Source organism: Ammospiza nelsoni, chromosome 25 (genome assembly GCF_027579445.1).
Source record: "Ammospiza nelsoni isolate bAmmNel1 chromosome 25, bAmmNel1.pri, whole genome shotgun sequence".
Classification (NCBI taxonomy): Eukaryota; Metazoa; Chordata; class Aves; order Passeriformes; family Passerellidae; genus Ammospiza; species Ammospiza nelsoni.
This window is the reverse complement of record NC_080657.1, coordinates 7010095-7031175: the sequence shown is the minus strand read 5'-3', so window position 1 is coordinate 7031175 and position 21081 is coordinate 7010095. Positions and strand designations below refer to the sequence as shown.

General features: G+C 55.2%; 1 protein-coding gene across 2 annotated transcripts in view; it reads left to right on the top strand.

Annotated features, from left to right (window-relative positions):
- PTPRU (protein tyrosine phosphatase receptor type U) overlaps nucleotides 1-21081 on the top strand; it is a 57111-nt gene that overhangs the window by 12790 nt on the left and 23240 nt on the right. For both annotated transcript variants that reach the window (XM_059488650.1, XM_059488649.1), the window contains exons 2-14: nucleotides 2763-2891; nucleotides 8304-8575; nucleotides 8646-8727; nucleotides 9388-9503; nucleotides 9695-9869; nucleotides 10806-11099; nucleotides 11633-11941; nucleotides 15409-15518; nucleotides 15847-16048; nucleotides 16885-16987; nucleotides 17096-17369; nucleotides 18964-19000; nucleotides 19519-19657. In XM_059488650.1, the coding sequence (XP_059344633.1) occupies nucleotides 2763-2891; nucleotides 8304-8575; nucleotides 8646-8727; nucleotides 9388-9503; nucleotides 9695-9869; nucleotides 10806-11099; nucleotides 11633-11941; nucleotides 15409-15518; nucleotides 15847-16048; nucleotides 16885-16987; nucleotides 17096-17369; nucleotides 18964-19000; nucleotides 19519-19657 (2242 nt within the window). The remainder of the gene's footprint in view (nucleotides 1-2762; nucleotides 2892-8303; nucleotides 8576-8645; nucleotides 8728-9387; nucleotides 9504-9694; nucleotides 9870-10805; nucleotides 11100-11632; nucleotides 11942-15408; nucleotides 15519-15846; nucleotides 16049-16884; nucleotides 16988-17095; nucleotides 17370-18963; nucleotides 19001-19518; nucleotides 19658-21081) is intronic.

Sequence of the window (21081 nt, the reverse complement as noted above, 5' to 3'; positions counted from 1 at the left end):
ATCCCTCTCTGCCCAGGAACGTGTGATGCTCTGGGGTGTTTAGTGGGGCACGTCTCATCCTTGGCACAGGCTGCCTCTTGTGCATGGGGCAGGCCGTGTGTTGGGGGTGATTTAGGCAGCTCTGGGGTGTTCAGGCTGTGTCTGGGACACGTCCCACCCCCGGTGGCAGACCCCAGCTCCCTGCAGTATTTTTAGCTGCTGTTGCATTGGGATCGCACCTCCTGCCTCGCTGCCTTCACCTCGCGCCCGGAGCTGCTGTCACCTGGCCTGGGGCCACCTCAGGGGGCTCCTTGCTTCCTTTTTAGGATGCATCCATACCTGGAGCAGCCTCACCCGGCTCCCACAGTCCTTGTCCTGCTGCCCTTGGGATGGAATAACCCTCCCACTGCTGCAGGTGGATATTTTGGGTTGCAGCCTCCCTGCCCTCCTTGCAAACGTTGTGATGGAACATTAATTTTTTGCAGGTTGCTCTGGGTTTCCCCTCTCTGACTTTCCACAGCTGCTGGAGCACCTCCAGTCACCCCCTGTGGAGTTGGGCTGTTGGCATTTAATTGCTCAGGGGTTAATTTTTATGCCCTTAATCTTGTGATGAGGAGGGAGAGTCTGCTGGAGGTCGAGCTTCTCCCAGCCCTGTCCTTGGCTGGGGAGAGATGGTGCCAGAAGCATCCCCTAACTCATGGAAACCAAGGTTCTGTGAAGCCCCTTTGGCTTTTTTCCCTGTGTGTACAAATCATGGACAGATTAGTCAGGGAAATGGAGTGGCCAGTGGAACTGCCTTTGTTTTGTGCCGTGGATGGGAGGGAAGGCTCGTGCCGGGAAAAGCCTTGGCAGTAAACCTGTCTGAGGAGGGAGATGGATCAGCTTGGCCAGCACATATCTGCTCTGTAATTGCATTTTAAACTTCTGGAGCCTGGGCATCATCTCATGGGTGGCTGAGGATGCAGGTGTGGGGTGATGGCAAGTGGCTGTGCTGGGGATGGCAGCAGGATTTGGGTGGGGGGGCTGCAGGCCAGGAGGAGGAGTAGGGTACATATCTCATTATGTTTTCAGTGGCTGGGAATAGTTTATTGGGGGTGAAGGAATCACTTTTCCCTGGGAAATGGGGCTCTGCCAGACTGAAACATTGTTTGACTCTGCTCTGGTTTATCAGGCCAAAAAAAATCCCCCAAGAACAAATTTCTGCCTCCCAGAATATCCTGCTCAGCAGATCTTGGAAAGAAACACTTGGGCCTTTTTTTTGTTTAAGTCACTTGGCACTTAGTCTCTGACAGTGTTTTATTTTGAAATTTATTTTATTTCCCTTCCTTCCTGGAAAATTTTGACAGATTTGTGCTTTTCCTCCTGTTAGAAAGTGCAGCCAAGTTCCAGACTCTAGAATCCAACACGTCTCGTGGCGAGAGCTGAGGAGCAGGGGCTGCGGTGCGGGGGCACATCCGCACGTGGGCTGGGCAGACGCTCCATTTCGGGAAGGGCTTTAAGAAAGCTGTGATGTCTCAGTGCCTCCAGACATATGAATAGGAGAGAATTTGCTTACAGGTTTTTAAAAAGAAGTTTCTTAAGGCTCTGAGAGGAAAAAACAGTTGGTGATGGAGCTGGAATGTGCCCTTGTGCTTTATAAAAATGAGCGCAAAGGGGCGAAAAAAGCCACAAATGCCTTCTTATATATGAAAGAGTTGGGAATTGAAATTTCTTGAGCATCTTATGGGCTTTTTTCCCAGTGTTTGGACTCGTGTTTGACTAAATGTTGCATCCAAGCATCCCTGAGCACAGGGAGGCACAACCCGTGCCAGCAGCGAGGCCATTAACTGCCAGATCCCCAGGTGGCGGGGGGAATTACTGATGTAATTTGGGATAAAATTCGAAGAAAACAGCAGAAATAATCCCTTGGCCCGGGTCTGTTTTCCTGCCGGTGCATTGGGGGATGTTTGCTGTTGTTCATTCCGCTTGCTCAGGGCTCCCCGGGGCCCCTGGTGAGCCCGGCCCCGTTAATTAGCGCTGTGCCCCGGTCCCTTAATCGTGGCTTTAATGGGACAATGGGGAAGTGTGAGCCACAGCCCCCGGTGGCCCCACGGCAAAGCCGGCCTGAGCTCCAGGGTTGGCTGGATGGGGCTGGACTGGAATGTGGGATCACGGGAGGGGCTGGATGTGGGGCAGGGGGGCTCTCTCTGTGTCACCTCCCGTGGGAACAAGTGGCCTTGTGGCATTTGCTGCACTTCTCCGCGCTCAGCTGAGCGTGCTGTGCACCAAGGAGGTGCTGCGTAAACACCCTCAGACCCCCAAGAGATAAATCTATAATAAAATGTGACTGCCGAAAGGGCTCAGCAGTGCCAAGGGGGGGCTCAGGGCTGCATTCAGGGTTGGGGGAACTGGCTCAGAACTGCCACGCTCACTTCACGCCATGGAGAGACCCCCGGGGGCCCAAGCCACAGGTGGAGTGTTGGGGTCAAAGCACAAATTTTGTGTGGCCACCACAGCCAAATGATATTTCTTGGGAGAAACCCCTTGTGCTTACCAAGCCCTGAGAAGCCAAGCTGGGAGCTGCATCCTGCTCCTGCTGTGAGGGCCTCCCTGGCACCTGCTGGCTTGTGTCGCTGGTGAAGCTGCACAGGAGCTGTGGGGGCCTGGTGGCACCCAGGGGCAGAGCCCTGCTCGCAGTGCCCTTGGGGAGCGCCTGGAGTCCCCTCCTGGTGGGGCATTCCAGGGCTTTTGGGGAGAGAGCAGCCGCTCTGGGGGCTCAGGGGCTGACGGGTCTGTCCCCACAGCTGGCTGCACCTTCGAGGAGGACAGTGAGCCCAACCAGTGTGAGTACAGCCAGGGTGAGGACGATGACTTCGACTGGGAGCTCCTGCGCAGTTACCTGATGCCTCACCTGGTGCCTGAGCTGCCTCACGGTGAGTGCCAGGGTCCCCCTGGACCCTTTGTCCCTACCCTGCCTTTGTGTCCTGTCCCCCAGGGCTGGACTGTGTGATTCCTCCTGGTTTAATTCCTGCAGTGTTATAGACTTGGCTTTGGCCTGCTTATGTGGGAAATGGGGGAAAAACCTGTTTCTGGTGTTTTCAAGTGTGGGGAAGGGCTTGTTAGGTGGAGGCATCTCCAAAGTCTTGGGAATAGTAAGGAAGAAAATTAAAATGGACTTTAAAAAAAAATCTCATTGGTTTAGAACTGTTCTGTTATTTTCTGGGTCCATGTCCTCTCTGCTGGCCAGGCTGGGGAGCAGACCTGGCCAGGCAGCTGGAGGAGCTCCCCTCTCCAGGAGGATGGTGTGGGTGCATTTGGGGACTTTGCTCGCTCCCTGCTCTGGACTCTCTCCTGCTGTGACCCCCCTGAGTTGTCTTTGAGCCCATTTGCTCAGTGAGGTTCACTGGACTTGGGATGCTCCTTCTATTTGGGACTGCTGGCTCCAGCCTGATCCTGAACAGCCAGTCCTGTGCTGGGGATGGGCAGAAAAAAAGGAGAGCTTGTTTAGAGTTCAACAGTAAAAATCACCTTTTCTGTTTATTAAAATGTTACCTACTTTATAGGAAACTCTCTAGTGTTCCATCAACCTGCCTCCAGCTGTTCATCTTGGGCTTTGTTCATGCCAGGGGTTAATTTGGCTTTTCCCCCTCCACTAACTCTGCCATTACCTTTCCCCATCACCTTCTCCTTCCATCCTGTCCCTCCTGGCATGTCCTGGGTGCTGGGCAAGGGCAGGGATCTGCTGGCACATCCCTGATTCTCCCTGGATGATTTTTCCAAGTAATTGCTTTAAACTGAGCTACCCTAATTGATGTGTGTCCAGGGGGTTTCCTGGGGAAAGCAGAGCTGGGGCTTGAGGTGGCTCATGATGGAGTGTCTGAAACTTCTAATTAGTTATCTGCTCAATATTCAGCTGTAATTTAAAATCTGCAGTGAACTGCCTGAGTTTAAAGCCTGGTGGCTTGCAGGGGGCTGGAGGGTTGGGTGGAATGGGGCTTCTCTCCCTGCTTGAGGAAAAAACTGTGGCTCGGCAGGAGATGGGGCCTTAAAGGAACACAAAGAGTTTAAGGAATAAACTCCAGGATTGATGGGGAAGTGGATGTGACATCTCGGGTTGGAGGGTGTGAGCATTGCAGTGTCACCCCAGGAAGAGGATTCCTGTCCCTGGAGCCCTCCTCAGACCAGGTAATGCTGTTTGCTCATGATCATGGGGCACCAGGGGGGTGCAGGGACCCCGTTTTTGGGTGGTTTTACCCTGTTTTGGGTGGGGAGCTGTGCATGAGGCTCTTGCAGCCCCATCACCCCTTGGTCCTTGCAGCAGCTCAGGGGATCAGAAGGATTTCACAGTGCCAGGGCCTCTCCAGGGAGCACTTTCCAAAGGAGTCTCGTGGTCTCAGATTAAAATGAGTTTTTATTGGAGATCAGCCAGTTTCAAGGAGTGTAGGATTTATTGGAGTGGGTGCTGGCTGCTGGCCACCTGCTGCTACCTTGCCATCCTACTCTCTTCTTGCTTTCTTGTTTGGTTTAGGGCTTTTCCCCCTCCCTTCTCTTGACTTGTCTCTCTTTCACCTAAATATGATGAATGGCTCTCTCCCATGTTGCAATCGTGATTTTTTTTGTCTCTTTATTGTTCCCTTTTTGAAGGAGGAGCTGCAGGAAGCTGGGTAAGGCAGGTGTGAGCTTGTAATCCCAGACTGGTTGAGGTTGGAAGGGACCTTAAAACTCATCCAGTTCCACCCCCTGCTATGGGCAGGGACACCTTCCCCTGTCCCAGGGTGCTCCAAGCTCCATCCAGCCTGGCCTTGGGCACTGCCAGGGCTCCAGGGGCAGCCACAGCTGCTCTGGGCACCCTGTGCCAGCCCCTGCCCACCCTGCCAGGGAACAATTCCCAATTGCCAAGATCCCATCCAGCCCTGCCATTCCTCTGGCACTGGCAGCCATTCCCTGGCTCCTGTCCCTCCATCCTTGTCCCCAGTCCCTCTGCAGTCCCTCTCCTCTTTTGGTACTGAAAGAGGCTCTAAGGTCCCTCACTCAAAATATTAAACCAACATATTTGTGGGTGGGTTTTTTTCCTCAAATGTGCTTTTTCCTAGATTTTCCTTCCAAATTCACTGATATTAGGAAACCCCCTGTGCATTGGAGTTTCTCAGTGCATGGAACTACTGTGTCCCTGCACAACCCGATCCCTGTGCTGGGGGGACTGAGTTGTTGTCCCAACCCTGAAGAGCTCTGATGTCTCCCCATCCAAGGAGCTGCTCCTTCAGCTCTCAGCTCCAGCACTGCTTCTCAATCAGCTCCTGCTGCAATCCATAAACCCCTTGAGCAGCGAAGCCTGATGGTTTGCTCCCTTGGGGATTGCTGCAGTTTGTCCAAGGACCCTGTGGTGGTGGGAGGTCAGCCCTTGGTGCTGGGGCTGCTTTGGGAGATGCTCAGCACAGAATGGGGAGTGAGCGGTTCCCTGGTTCCCGTGCTGGCTGTGACACAGAGCAGGATCCGGCACACGTCAGCTTTGTGTTCCAGCGGGAATTCCTGGAGGCAGATGCTGCAGAGCTCAGACCTGCTCCCCTGGCACCTCTTGTCTGACAGTGCCGCCCTCTCCCTGTCACCCTGCCTGCCTTCCCTGCCTTCTAACAGCTCTTGGAAGTTGGGTTTTTTTTAATTTATTTTTATCTCTCAGTGATTTTGTAGGAGGAAAACCTTATCGAGACAGGGAAGTGGGGGCAGCGAGTTCTTCCCTCTGCTTCTTTCAGGGCTGTTTGGGTTTTTCCTGGAGTGGCAGGCAGAACCCTTGGGATGGGCAGCGTGATGGGAAGAGCTGCCCCTTCCCATGGGCAATCAGGGCTTCAGCTGGCCCTGGCAATGCCAGGGACCCAGGGGCAGCCATGGCTGCTCTGGGCACCTGTGCCAGCCCCTCCCCACCCTCACAGGGAGCAATCCCTTCCCAATATCCTGTCCAACCCTGCCCTCTGGCAGTTTGAAGTACCTTTGCTTCTCTTATGTTTATAAAAGAAACCCAACCTACACCCTGGGCTTCAGGCTAATGTCAGATATTTACAGCAGAGGAGGATAAAATTAGCACAAAAGCGAGTGGTTGGAACCTGCTTTTTCCAATGCTGCAACACCAGGAAGAAAATCAAGAGGGGAAAATAGTGTGTGTGGGAAGCCCTGCCTGATGAGGGATGCTCAGGTGCATCACTGCTCCCAGGTGACCTTATGGGCATTCTCTGTCTTTTAAAATAACTCATCAGTGGTTTAATTTTAGTCTTGGCCTCTTTATTTTGGTCCTATAGCTTTTTGTTTGTAAAGGGAGGGCAGAGGAAGGGTCTGTGTTTGTTAACAAGAGCCCATTCATTAATGAGGTGGCTTTTGGGAGATGTCCCCTGGCATGGGGTGGGTCAATGGTCTCTCTCCACTTTGCTGTTGCCTGGACCAAATGGGGCTGATCTCATTAGAGCAGAAGTAATTTTGCTGGGGGAAATGAGAAGAGAAAAAAGAGAAGCATGGGCATAGTGCCTTCCCCTCGGTGGGTGAAACGAGCTGTGCTGGACTCCGAGGAAATAAATTGTCATCGTTTTATTTCACCCTGAGTAGCCACCCCAAGGGGCTGGCAGGGCCAGGCAGCCACACAGGTCAATGGTGTGGGGAACATTTCCCTCTCAGGGATTTCTCTCCCTTGCCCCAGCTCCTGTCCCTAAAGGGTGCACTGGGAGATGCATCTGGTTCTGTGTCACCCCAGCTGGTGCTGTGTCCTCCTGGGTGCTTTGGGGGTCCCCCCAGGTGCCGGTCCCAAACTCTGGGGCAGTAGATGGGCCTCCCCTGTGATCCCAAATGCTGCATGGGCATGGATGGGTGCCCCCTTGCAACCCCAAGTGTTGTAGGGGGATGGGTGGGTGCCCCCTGCAATTCCCCTTCACCTTCCTTTGGCTTCTCTTGGAGCTGCTCAGTGGGAGTTGAGAGGAGGAAAGCGCCTGAGCTTAGAATTAATTGGTAATAAAGCACTGACTGTCAGGAAACAATGGTAGGCTTGAATAAATGGTCCAGCTTTGTTACTTACAGCTTCTGCTGGTATTAAAATGGAGATTAATAATCCCCTTGCCTTTGGTGAGGCGGAGGATTTGGTGTGGCAGCTTCTCATCCATCCTGTATCCCATCCATCCTGTATGGGATGTCCCCATGGCTGTGATGGACATCTCTGGGAGCTGCCACGAGAGGCTGGGACTGCTGCATCCCCCTCCTGCCTCCAGACTGCCTGGCTTGGAGCGTGCAGGGCAGGGAATGATGCTGCCTTAGGGATCCCCTTTGGGATTGTCATCCTGCCTGCCCTATAAGTAGGGCTTCAAGGCTGTGCTGGTTTTGCTGCTGGTGATGGTGGGAGGTGGGATCCCAGCAGCTGCTGCTGGTGGTGGGGCAGCTCTGGGAGTGACATCCCAGGCACCCCCGAGAGCTGGGATGCTGCTGCTGCTCCTTAAGCCAAGGAGGATTTCCCTCTGCGAGTGCCTGCTGAGCACAGTTGAAGTGTGGTGACAACTGTGTGGTAAATGGTGCGAGGAGCTGGGAATGGAGGGGAACAGCTGGGGCCCGGCTGGGGGTGGGACTGATGCAGCCAAAGCTGTGAGAGTTCAGGGAGGGCAACATCGGAGCCTTTCCTGACCCCGGGGCCCTGGGCAGGCAGCAGCTCTGATCCTCCCCTACTCATCCTGCAGTCAGGTCCCACTGCAGTGTCCTGCTGGTGCCCAGAGGATGTCTGCTCCTGACTCCATCCCAGGTCCCTCCTGTCCTGCACATCCTCACTGGCTGTCATGGACCAGTGCCCTGGGGCACACGGGCATCTTTGTGGTCCCATATCCTCCACCTTGTCAATTCCCTGCTGGCAAAGCTCAGGAGAGGTGGAACAGAGAGATTAGAGTCATAGAATCTCCTTAGCTGGGAGGGACCCACAGGGATCATCCTGTCCAACCCTGGCCCTGCTCCTGCCAAGACCTCCCAATGACCCCATCTTGGGCATTCCTACAGCACTGTCCAAATGCTCCTGGAGCTCTGGCAGCCTGGGCAGTGCCCATTGCCTGGGCAGCCTGGGCAGTGCCAGCACCCTCTGGGGTAAGAACCTTGCCCTGATCTCCAGCCTGAGCTACCCTGGCCCAGCCCCAGGCGTGCCCTGGCTGCTGTCCCTGTCCCAGAGCAGAGATGGGAGCTGCCCCTCGGGAGGAGCTGCAGATCCCTGAGCTCTGCCCTGCTCCAGCTGCACACACCAAGAGCCCTCAGGCACCCCCTGTATGGCCCCTCCAGACTCTTCACCATCCTTACAGTTAACTCCACTCTCTCCCCCTTCTCCCCCACTGCTGCAGGCTCCTACCTGATGGTGAACTCCTCTCAGCACACCCCAGGCCAGAAAGCTCAGCTGCTGTTCCAGGCACTGAGTGAGAATGACACGCACTGCCTTCAGTTCAGCTACTTCATGTTCAGCCGGGACGGGCACAGCCCCGGCACGCTCAGCGCCTACGTCTGGGTCACTGGGGGCCTGCTGGGCAGCGCCGTGTGGAACGCCTCGGGCTCGCACGGCCGCCAGTGGCACCAGGCAGAGCTGGCAGTCAGCCTCTTCTGGCCCAGCGAGTACCAGGTGAGGCCCAGCAGCCCCCCGGCCCCACTGCGGCCCCCCGGCCACGGCTGACCCCTGTTTGGTGCCGCAGGTGCTCTTCGAGGCCGTGGTTTCCAGCGAGCGCAGGGGCTACCTGGGCCTGGATGACATTTTGCTCCTGAATTATCCATGCTGTGAGTGCTGTGGGATGGGAGGGGGGCTGGGCTGGGCAGCAGGGCTTGGAGCTGGTGTCCATTGGGATGGTCCTGGGGAGAGTAGAGGGCCTAATGCCAGGGGGCAGCCTGTGGCACCTGGGTGTCCTGATGTTACCTGGACTGGTAGACCTCCATCTCCTGGGCGCCTCTAAGGTCCCTTTTGCATCTCCATCCCTATCCCCACCAGCTGCAACATTGCTTTTAGTTTTTATAAAACTTTGGAAAAGCACAGATTGAATGCAAGGCTCGAGTGTCCCCATCAGGAGGGGCCACCCGGGCTGGTGGGGGTCCAAAATCCCAGACTGTCCCAACACATTGGCTCTTGGGGTCACATCCTATTTCTTCCAGGCTGGGCAGGAGACCTGCCCCCTCTATCATCCCATACCCTGCATCTGGCACCAGCACCGCAGGGTGCTGGAGAGAAAGGCTCATCCCTCCCTGGGCTGGTTCTGTGGGGACAGGAACACATACCTCACTTGGAGCCAGGCTCTGAGGGTGGGCATCGGGCCTGTCCAGAGCTCGGCTCAGCTGTGACCTCCTGGGTGGTTTTTTGGGTGGGGAGGGATTTTTGTGGCAGTGCTGCTGTGGGTCTCCTTGGACCTCAGGTCCTTCCTCACCTCTTGCTTTGTCCCTCGGCAGCGAAAGCGCCTCATTTCTCCCGCCTGGGTGATGTGGAGGTGAACGCGGGACAGAACGCCACCTTCCAGTGCGTGGCCGCTGGCAAGGCTGCCGAGGCCGAGCGCTTCCTCATGCAGGTGAGGAATGGTGGTGGTGAAACGGCCCCAGCCCGCCCCACACACGGCTTTCCTGTGGGACAAAACCCCGCTGGACACGGCGGGAGAAGGGCCATCCCCTTGCTTTTGAGCAGAAATCATGCGGGGACACCCCCGGTGGCTCTGGCGGTGCCACCGTGCCCACTGTGACGCCGTGCGTGTCCCGTGGGCAGAGGCAGAGCGGCGAGGTGGTCCCTGCCGCCTCGGTGAAGCACATCAGCCACCGGCGCTTCCTGGCCACGTTCCAGCTGGAGGCCGTGTCCAAGGCGGAGCAGGACCTGTACCGCTGCGTCACGCAGTCCGTCCGCGGCGCCGGCGTCTCCAACTTCGCCGAGCTCATTGTCAAAGGTGGGTGAGCTGCCCTTGCCCCCTGTGCTGTGGAGAGCCGCTCCTGCTCTGCTGTGTGCAGAGGAAGGTGGGATGCCTGGAACACTGGGATTGCAGTTTCTCACTGTGGAAGAGTTGCTAAACACAGACTGTGCAGCATAAAACCAGAAACTCCTTTCCTGGTGGCCTTAGATAATTTATTTTTGATTGCAGTAGGTGGTAATTAATTAATTATGGTGAAACTGTGCGGCACCATGCTGGGCTGTGTGACTTATGAAGACAATTAAGGTTTGATCAGATGAAACCCTATTGCAGCTCTTGAAGCCTTCTGAAAGTGATGGAGGGCACAGGCACAGACTGAAGTTTGAAGACTGGATGGTGTTGTCCTGTACTTGGGTGACTCCCATGTCCTCTGGGTGGGGAATCTGAATTTGTTCTGTGCTCTGCAGCATGAATCACAGAATGGTTTGGGGTGGAAGAGACCTTAAAGCTCATCCAGTGCCACCCCCTGCCATGGGCAGGGACACCTTCCACTCAACCAGGTTGCTCAGAGCCTGGCCTTGGACGCTTCTAGGGATGGGGCAGCCGCAGCTTCTCTGGGCAACCAGTGCCAGGGCCTCCTCACCCTCACAGGGAAGAATCTTTCCCTAATATCTAATCTAAACTACTCTCTGTCAGTGTGAGGCCATTTTCCCTTGTCCTGTCACTACATGCTCTTATAAAAAGTCCCTCTCCATCTCTTCTGTAGCCCCTTTCCCATACTGGAAGGCCACAGTTAGGTCACCCCAAAAGTTCCCTTCTCCAACCTGAGTGTGGTGGGTTGGTGTGGGAAGAGACACTGGAAATGTATTGACTGCAGCCTGTAAACAATAAAATAAAACCGTGGTACTTGTGGTTGTGCCAGCACTGGCCTGGCTCTGGGGATGCTCCAGCTGCCCCTTCTTTGCTCTCTTGCAGAGCCCCCCACCCCCATTGCCCCCCCCCAGCTGCTCCGGGCCGGCTCCACCTACCTTATCATCCAGCTCAACACCAACTCCATCATCGGGGACGGCCCCATCGTGCGCAAGGAGATCGAGTACCGCATGACCTCGGGGCCCTGGTCCGAGGTCCACGCTGTCAACATGCAGACCTACAAGCTCTGGCACCTGGACCCCGACACGGAGTACGAGATCAGCGTCCTGCTCACCCGGCCCGGCGAGGGGGGCACCGGCAAACCGGGGCCGCCCCTCATCAGCCGCACCAAGTGTGCAGGTGGGCCCCTTGGCGTCCCTGGGACGGCTCTCCTGGCATCCCAGCCCTCCTCCTTCCTGTGCTGAGGAGAGGAGCTAGCCCAAGGCACCTGTGTGTGTTCTGTTGGCAGAGGTGCCCCCTCATTAACTTCTGCCATTCAGTCCAATTAGAGCTGATTAAACTCCCTCCCACCGATGGCACTTGGTCCCTCTTGTCTCAAGAGCCTGACTTGGGTGTGATGGCACCACAAGGGCCCTTGTGGTGCGGGCACCTTTCTGGGCAGCTGGGGCTGCTTATGGGGCTGGTACCCTGCTTCACCCCCACAGGGAAGGATGAGCCTGGGGCAGCTGCATGGTTAGTGGCTGAGAGATGTCCCCAGCCCTCTGCAGGGCAGCAGCATTCTATGCTGGGGTGGTCCCAGTTTTGCAGTCAGGGTTGCTCTCTGCACTCATCTCTTTTGTCCCTATGGACAAAAGGGTTTTCCCTGATAAGACACATAAATCCATGAGAAGTTTGCCTCCTCGCTCACCTCTCCCTGTCTCTGTTCCCCACAGAGCCCATGCGAGCCCCCAAAGGCCTGGCTTTCTCTGAAATCCAGTCCAGACAGCTGACGTTGCAGTGGGAGCCGCTGGGCTACAACCTGACCCGCTGCCACACGTACACCATGTCCCTGTGCTACCGCTACTTCGTGGGCAGCGGCCACAACCAGACCTTCCAGGAGTGTGTGAAGATGGAGCGCAACACCAACCGCTACACCATCAAAAATCTGCTGCCCTACAAGAACATCCATGTCAAGCTCATCCTCTCCAACCCTGAGGGGCGCAAGGAGGGCAAGGAGGTGATATTCCAGACGGATGAGGATGGTGAGTCTGCTCGGGGAGATGCATCATCCCCAAAATTGGAACTCTGTAGCTGGTGAGCTGCTGGGGTTTATCCTGTGGCATGGTGTGTGCATCCCTGGCTCCTGGCCTATGGGCATGATGGGAATATCTCCTGAGCCAAGGAGGAGGTGAAAAGGATCTTGCAGCCCCAGAGGTGTGCAACAGGAGGTGAGAGAAAGGGGCACTGATGGTGTCTGGGGAAGGGAGATGCCAGGGGCCTGGGAGGCTCAGGGATTGGATGAGGGTGTCACTGTGGACACACTGCCTTCATGCTTGGAGTGGAATTTTATCCCTGCCTGGTCCAGTGGAGGGTGTGGGAGTTGGCTCATACCCAGCTTCTCTCAGCACAAGTTGTCCTCACTCACCCATTCTTAGGAACCAAAGCCTGGCAGCCATAATAACAGCAATTAAAACAATTAATGCTTTGCACTCAGGTAACATCTTTTATCTCCTTGGTTTCTGATGGATTGGGCACTGCTGCATTTCTGGGAAGGTGCTGTTCACCAGGGCAGGTGCAGCTTTTCTTGGCTTCCCTGGTGCTCTTCCCTGGTGAAGTTTGCTCTCAGGTGGGTTTGGATTTGTGTAGAGAGCTCTGCAGTGATCAGGCCCCAATTTCTGGCAGCAGCTTTGCTCCTGTTTCCCCCTGTTCTGGCTGCACCCTGTTCAGGATTCCCTGTCACCTGAGTGGGCAGACATCCTTGATGGATGCTCCAGCATTGCTCCAGGACTTCTTGGTTTTGGAATCTCTTGCTCTGATGAGCCCTTCCCTGAGGATCTGCTCAAGCTGAGGCTGCTGGAGAGGTCTCCCATGTCTGGCTTTACCTGCCCCTCACCCTGTCTGCAGCTTGCCATCAGCAGTGCCTGAGTCACTCTGGGCTCTGGAGATCCAAGGGATATGGCAGGAGCTACAGGACAGAGCTGGCTCTGTGTGTCCAGTGCCACCCATCAGTGACAGGCCACATCCAGAGCTGGCCTCTCCCACTGCTGAGTGTGGCTGGAGCATCCCTGGCTCTCACGGAAGAGACATGTGTTAAGCAAGAACGGAATTAATCTCCAAAGCACTTTTTAACATAAAAAAATCATCAATTAAAGGGAAGGAACTAGTAATTGCAAATGACTGAGCTGCCTCCAGAGCCCTGGAAGACCCCTGAGGAGAAGCCTGCCATGGAATTCCCCTGCACAGGACTTGCCATTACCTGTGCAAAGCTCACTCCTGTCTCCCAGGCTGGAAATCAAAACCTGAAGAGCTGGAGAGTAGCTGAAAGCACCTCCAGGTCCTTTTTCGTCTTCAAGGCCTAAATCCAGCACCTTCCTCTGTACACTTTCCACATCCCCAGCCCTCAGCCTGCCCCAGCAGGGGCACACTGCTCTGCCCTGCCAGAGCTTTATTTTCCAGCTATAATTGCTCCAGTTGTTCTCACTGGGCTGTGACTGCTCCAGCTGTTTGCTTATGGAATATTAATACAGGAGCTCCAGATGTCTTTTTGCTATACTATAATCACTCCAGCTGCTTTTTCCTGTGCCTCAATTAACTGGGGCTGCTGGCTTCCCCCTTGGATTGAACTTGAGGCTTTGTATACATTCAGTCTGATGGCGATGGATCTGTGGATATTCTCCTACGGATATGTGGCAAATACTCCTCATGTGTCTGGCCCAGCCTGCCTGGGAAGATGATGAGGGTTTGAGCTCCTAGAACTGCAGGATGAACAGCTGCCCCTGCAAGTAAACCAAGGTGCTGAAAGCTTATTAATGATAGGATTCAGAATCCTATCATTAAAAAATGATAGGTTTAACTGTGGTTTATTCTGGCACAAGGCCAGTTTTGGCAGCAGCATCCCCTGGGGCTGCTGTTGGTAGGCTGCAAAGATGCAGGCTCCCCATCCTGAGTGGTAAACCCTGGTTTGGGGCTGGAAAATCCAAGTAACTGGGCCAGACCATGTTGTTTACAGCATCCTTCTTGGACCCCAGGCAGAGCTGTGCTGGGCTGTGGGCAGGACACTGAGGGAGGTGTGCTGTGTCCATAGATTGTCCAGCTGGTGTTTCAGTGCCCCCCATGGATCCAGGTGACCCACAGCTGGAGACTTCATTCTGTGTGTGCATGAAATGATGAAACTCAATCCCAGGGACCTGTGGAAATGTCTCTGCAATGTGATGGTGCTGCAGGGAGCCACTTCTCCTGGAGGAAGCAGGCAGGGTGCATGTGACGCAAGCTAGGATAAATATATATAATTCCATAAATAAATATATGTGTGCAAATATGGATAGCAGAGGTGTATGTGCACACCTGGGAGCTGTTGTGTGCATCCTCTGCCTCTCTCAGCCTGGGATGGAAGCACGATACCTCTACTTGAATATGTAAATATGTGTGTGTGTGTGTATATATATATACATATATATGTATATGTGTACATATATATATGTGAATATATAGGTATTATAATATTAAGATAATATATAAATCATTATAGAGACAATAACAATGATACAACATATAATAATAGAAAATAAGATGTAATTGTCTATATATAATAATAGAAAATAACATATAATTATATATAGTGTAGGTTCTGTATATTAAAACCCAATCTCTGTAGGTACACACTTTACTGCCCTACAGGTTTCCGTAATTCTTCCCGAATTTAATAAGTGCCTGAGTACATGTGTAGGACACTGTGCCTCTGATTAAATTAACTTGTAAATCAGGTGGAAACGGTGCGTTTGCACGGTGGGAAGCTCGGGAGGTGATCCCTCTCTCCCAGTCCCGTAATTACACCCGAACAAAAGCTGTGAAAAAAGCCAATCAGAGAGAAGAGCTGCTGTCCCCTGCAAGGTTTGGGAGTGGGGGATGCTGCCGGTGCTTCCCAAGCTGTTGCCTTTCCTTGCTGACCGCCTCGGGTGGAGAAATTCATCCTGAAGGAGCGGATATTGATCCCGGCACCACTGATTGCCGTCAGTGATTACAGTTATTATTGTGGTGGTGTTAATTAGAGGGGAGGCTGGGCCACATCAGGCTCGTCTGCATGTGAGGATGCTGCTGCTTGCTGGCGGTGTCTCCACAGGATGCTAATGGCTCCAGGGGGGAATTGGGTTTGTGGAGAAAAAGGGAATTTATTTCTTTTTCTCATGCTGGAAAGCTTAGGCACCCTGTGCTGCTGCTGGTGCCTGGGCTGAGGTGCTGAAACCTGTGGGGTTTGTGCTGGTGTGGGAACCTCCCCCATCCATGCCAAAGTGTCACCAGTGGGTCCAGGTGTATCAATGCCTTGGGTGTCTCCCTGGGGAGCCACCAATCCTGTCAGGTGGCACATGCTGCAGGTGGGTGACATGGCACAGCGAGTGTGGTGGCTCGTTCACAGGGCACAACTGCCACAGCCACCCAGAGGGGTTTCCTGGAGGATTTCTTCTTACAGACTGGTTTCCAGCTGCATCCAAGCACATCTTTCCTTCCCCAGTGCCTGGCGGCATTGCCTCCGAGTCCCTCACCTTCACCCCGCTGGAGGACATGATATTCCTGAAGTGGGAGGAGCCAGTGGAGCCCAATGGCCTCATCACGCAGTACGAGGTACATCCTGGCTGTTGTGGCACCTGGGGTACATGGGGACATGGGAGGGTCCTGTTGAGGGGTGTGTTGGAGGGGTCTGGGACAACCTCTGCTGTCGGCCATGAGGATTAGAGGCAGCTGCTGCTGCTCCTGAGCCCTTTGGCTTTTCCAGTGAACCTCAGCTTTTGTTTCATCTCAAAAAGTCCCTGGCTGCCTTCAGGCTGCCCCATGACCACCTCCTCCTCTGAATTCATTATTTTCATCCCTTCTCCACCTGAATCTGGGTGATGTGCCCTGTCATTGTTTTAATCCCGTCTCCCATGGGTGATGTTGTGCCCTGTCTCTGCAGATCAGCTACCAGAGCATCGAGTCCTCAGACCCCGCGGTGAACGTGCCGGGCCCGCGGCGCACGGTGTCCAAGCTGCGCAACGAGACCTACCACGTGTTCTCCAACCTGCACCCCGGCACCACCTACCTGTTCTCGGTGCGCGCCCGCACCGGCAAGGGCTTTGGCCAGACGGCGCTCACTGAGATCACCACCAACATCTCCGGTGGGTTCCCCTCTCCTTCCTGCTGCTGGGGCTTCTCCTCCACTCAGGTGTCCTACGGTGCTGTGCAGCCCCCGGCTCGCTCCTGTGCTGTTGGTGACTGGCAGTGTTTTGGTGGCTGGATGCTGCCATAGAAAGATGCCCTTGGTGGTGGCAGCTGTGCTGTGAGCCCATGGGCAGTCCCCAGACTGGTGGGTACCTGTCTGGGGAGCCTGGCCAGCCCAGTGCTGGTGGCTGGTGCTGTCTGAGCTCTCAGTGTATGAGCGAGGGATTAATTGGGCTTTGTTAATAAGCTCTGCAGTACTCAGGGCTCTTTGCTCATGTCCATGGCGTCACATTAACTGCAGCAGATGGGCTGAACAGAGTGTGAATGAGGGCACTGGGACAAAGCAACTCAAGCTGGGTCCCAGTGGCTGGCAGTGATGGTTTGGGGACCACAAGGTTATGCCAGGTATGAGGGGTGTCCCCCACCTTGCTCTGGGGGTGCTGCTGGGCTGGCTCAGGTGTGCTTCTGCCATGGGGTGGGGGAAGCTCACACTGTGCCAGTGATTCTGAGTGGCGCTGTTCTTGGGCACATCTCAAGACTGGAGCATTTGGGTCCTGCTGAGTGAGGTTGGATCCCATTCTTGGTTTCTTCCCCTCTGCTAGACTGGTGTTGGTAACCTCCCTTGTGCACACCCAGGGGTCATCTCTCAACTCTTGTTCAAGACATGCAGAGGTTTTTTACTTTAGTTGCAATAATTCGTATGACACCACTGGGTGATGCCTTGCCCTGGGCAAAACTGCTCATGCCTCAGTTTCCCCCTAAGCCCCAGGACTCACCCCAGCTCCTGTTGCAGCTCCCACCTTCGACTATGGGGACATGCCATCGCCACTGAGCGAGTCAGAGAGCACCATCACGGTGCTGCTGCGGCCGGCACAGGGCAGAGGGGCTCCCATCAGGTAGGTTGGGGCTGCAGGAGGGTGAGACCCCAAAATGGGGTGATCCAGCAGGGTCCAAGGATGGGCAGGATTGTTCTTCCCAGAACTAACCTGTGCCTGCCCTCACAGCACCTATCAGGTCATTGTGGAGGAGGAGCGGCCCAGGAAGCTGAAGCGGGAGCTGGGGGGGCAGGAATGCTTCCCGGTGCCGCTCACCTTCGACGATGCCGTGTCCCGCGGCTCCGTGCACTATTTCGGGGCAGAGCTGCCCGCCAGCAGCCTCACTGAGGCCAAGCCCTTCACCGTGGGGGACAACCAGACCTACAGTGGCTACTGGAACCCGCCCCTGGAGCCCAAGAAGGCCTATCTCATCTACTTCCAGGCCATGAGCAACCTCAAAGGGGTGAGTAGCCCTGGCACCCTGCTCCAGCCAGGGGCTGGACCAGGTAAGGGCAGGCTGTGGTCTGGGGGTTGGTAAAAATTAGACTGCCCTCCCCCGGATCACCTCTGGGTTTGCCACTGATGTCCTGCCAGGGCAGTTGGTGCTCCAGGCCATCCTTATGGCATGTTGAGATGATGGGTGGGTGTCCTGCTCCAGCACCCCTGGTGGTGCCTGTCCCCATCCCCATGCCAATGCTGGGGGTGGAGTACTCTGATTTCCCCCACCCACTGCAGTACCAGCCAGGACACCAACAAGCACCAGTGCAGGGGAGCCCCTATTCCTGGGGCTGCTCCTGGTTTGGAGGAGGACTTTGGGCAGCCAGAGCTGTGTGTCACTGCTGGGACCCAGCGCTGGCAGGACGGCCAGTCCCAGCTCCAGAGAGCTCCTGGAGCTCCCGGGCTGCCCTTCCCTGCTGCTGCTGCCAGTTCCCTCTGTGGAGCTGCACCCCTGCACCCCCCGGGCTGATTCCTCCACGTCACCGGCTGGACCACCGAGACCCTGTGGGGACCCTTCTTGGCATCACCTGCTCCAGCAGCTCCTGTCAGACCCGCGGGAGCATCCTCATCCTGCACATCTCTGTCCTGCTGGAAAGCGGTTACTGAGTCCTTCTCTTTGCTCCGGGATCGTTCACACCTCACTGCTTCGTTGTAATTGGAGCTGAGAGGGACAGGGAGGGTTCTGGCTCTGGCTCCCTCGGCACTGCTGGATGATTGCTGGTGGCTGATGCTGTGTTACATCTTTCCTGCTGGGAGGTGCTGGATTTATCCCAGTGGCCATCAGATGTTGGAAAAACGCTGGATTGTAGCTGGGGTTTTCATGGGTTTTGTGCCAGATGAAGCAAGAAGCAGGAGAAGGAAAAGCTGGAGATCCCAGGGAGAGCAGTGCTGTAGCTGGCCCTGCCCTGGGCATGCAGCATGGGCAGGTCTTGGGCTGAAAGTGGATGGAGCACATTGGTGCCTGATTTCTTGAGAGACTGGAGGATGCTTGGAGAAGACAGTACTGCCAACGTGGTGCTTTTTATTTTGCAACAGAAGTTGGATGCATGGAAAAATGGAATATTTTAGCTGAACCCATCCCTAAATGGCAAATGCTAAAACTATTGGAGACTTAAGCTGGAACCTCATGGCAACCTAGGCAGCAGATGCAGAGCTGGAGTTTGAAACTTTGACTGATGGAAGACAAGCCCGTGAAGCTCTGGATGACAACCTGGGCGTGTTTCAGCTGTAGCTGGTGGCACATTGGTGACTTGTGGCTTGGCTGCGTCTGCTGGGTTCTCCACGCTCTTGAGCTTCACCATCCCCTCTGTGCCAGGAGCTGTGGCTCCAGCTAAACCTGGGAATGCTGGGGACAGATCATTCAGCAGCATCTCTTGGGCTGTGGGTTCCCAGGAGCTCTTTGGGTGCTGCAGCACAAATCACCCATGGACTCCCTCAATTTGGGAGCCAAGGCACCAATGGACCAGCCCTGTGCCCACCTGGCCTTGCTTGGGTGAGAGTGGGGAGCGGAGCTGCTGGGAAGCTCATCCAGCACTGACTCCCCCTTTTTACCTCCATAGGAAACTCGGCTGAACTGTGTCCGGATCGCTCGCAAAGGTGAGCCCTCCCTTTGCCCTGACCCCCCGAGGCTGCGGCTCCGGCAGTCGGGGCTCTGCTGTGGGCTGGGACCAGCACTGGCGGTGGTTGGGCTGCATGTGATGGGTTATTCCAGCTCCACCCCACACTCTTCTGTTTCTCACTCTCTTTGGCATCTGAGGTTTTTCCCTTGGCTGAATTCTCCTTTGTAATGCTGTTACCATGGTGGAGGTGGGGCTGGAATGGTGGTGCTGGATGCTGAATCCAGGGATGGATGATCTTACGTGGGATGTGCACAAAGGGAGTGTCCCACCCCACTGGAACTGAGAGAGGGACTTGTCCACGGTCACGGTGTGGCACTGCAGAGCCCTGTAGCATCTTGGTTGAATAACTTGTGTTCATGGAGAAACAAGCATCCCATGGGACAAATCTCAGTGTTTTCATGCCTGATGTTGTCAATCCCCCTGGAGTGGAATGTGGTGGGTGCTCACATCACCCTCATCCACCCACCCCTCCTGCCTGTCCCTGTCCCCTGGCAGCTGCCTGCAAAGAGAGCAAGCGTCCCCTGGAGGTGTCCCAGCACTCGGAGGAGATGGGCCTGATCCTGGGGATCTGTGCTGGAGGGCTCATCATCCTGATTATCCTGCTGGGAGCCATCATCGTTGCCATAAGGAAAGGGTAAGGAGACCTGGCCTGCAGCTAGTGCTTTATTTGTCCCTCCCTCCCTCCCTGCTCAGCTCTTCTCCACCACCCCAGCACTAACTGGAGTTACTGGTGAGGATTCAGCTGCGCTGGGCAGCCTCCAGATACTCCCTTGAGCTGAGTCTCCATGTGCCTGTGCATCTAACTGGGCACAGAGCAGCAAAGTCCTGGGGATGTCCCTACTCCCTCTCCAGCTTTGTTCCACTGTCCCTCTCCCCCATATTTTTTGTTTTTTTTGCTTCTTTTCCTGTTGGTTCTTGGCTTTGTGCTGTTCTGGTGATCCTGCATGGATGGAAATGCTTCTGGCCCGTGCCTGAGCCCTGCCCCAGTGCTGAGCCCAGCTGTCCCCATCCCACCAGCTCTTCCCTGCCAACAGCAGCCATGGGATGTTGCTGAGATGAGATGTTGCCTCTGGGCTTCCCTGCTGCCTTGGCCAGGCCAGCAGGAGCACGTCCAGCATGGATGTGGCTGTTGTGGGGGGCTGGCACAGGGGAGCTCATGGGGTGGGAGGGAGGAGGGCGAGGGCTTTTGGGGACACTCATCCCCGGGAGCGCTGGGCATGCGGCCGCTGCTGTGTAAGTGGCTGCAACGCCCTGGAAAAGTGGAAAAGTGGCTGCTTCTGTGCAGGGCTTGAGGCAGCACCGGGCTGGGGGGGCTCTCAGAGCTGGGATAAAGGACAGCAATTAAACACGGGGCTTGGGAGGATGGAGCAAAGTACGTGAACAGCCAGAGGGAGAGAAAAACAGCAGGGCAGAGCCTCGGCCCCTTAAATCTGCAAAGCTCTTTATGGCTGCGTGTACCCTGGAAGGATCCTTGTGGATTTACGTTGCTGGAAGAGGAGGGCTGTGGCATCCCTGCATACTTTGAGGTGCGGGGCTGGCTCACAGCTTCGTTGGCTCCTTCCCTGATGGAGCAGATGCCAGCAGCGCTGTTGTGTTTTGGGGAGTGATGCTGTGGGTGGGAAGCTGTGAGTGTGGCTGCTGCATTCCCGTTGCCAGTGCTGCCAGGCAGGATGAGGAGGAGCAGCTCTGCTTCAGCATCCCAGGATGAACCTGTTGAAGGATAAACTAGAGCCACAAATTAGATCTGGTGCTGAGAAGCCTGAATTTGGGGCTATTGGGAAGCTGGGATGAGCTCATAAATCTCCACAGTGCATTGCTGTTGGAGAAACACTGATGTGGTGGAATGGAAATGCAGCCTTGGAATATGTTTGTCTCTAGTAAATGGTGCACTGGGAATGTGACAACCCAAGGCCATCTCCCCCTCTGGGCCCCTAACCAACAGCCTGGGGGAAATCCCTACATTTGGGACATCTGACACAACCTTCTTAAAAATTATGGCTGAGCCCCTTGGCCAAGGGTGCTGTGGACACCCACCACAAGCGTGGTCCCACTGAGAGC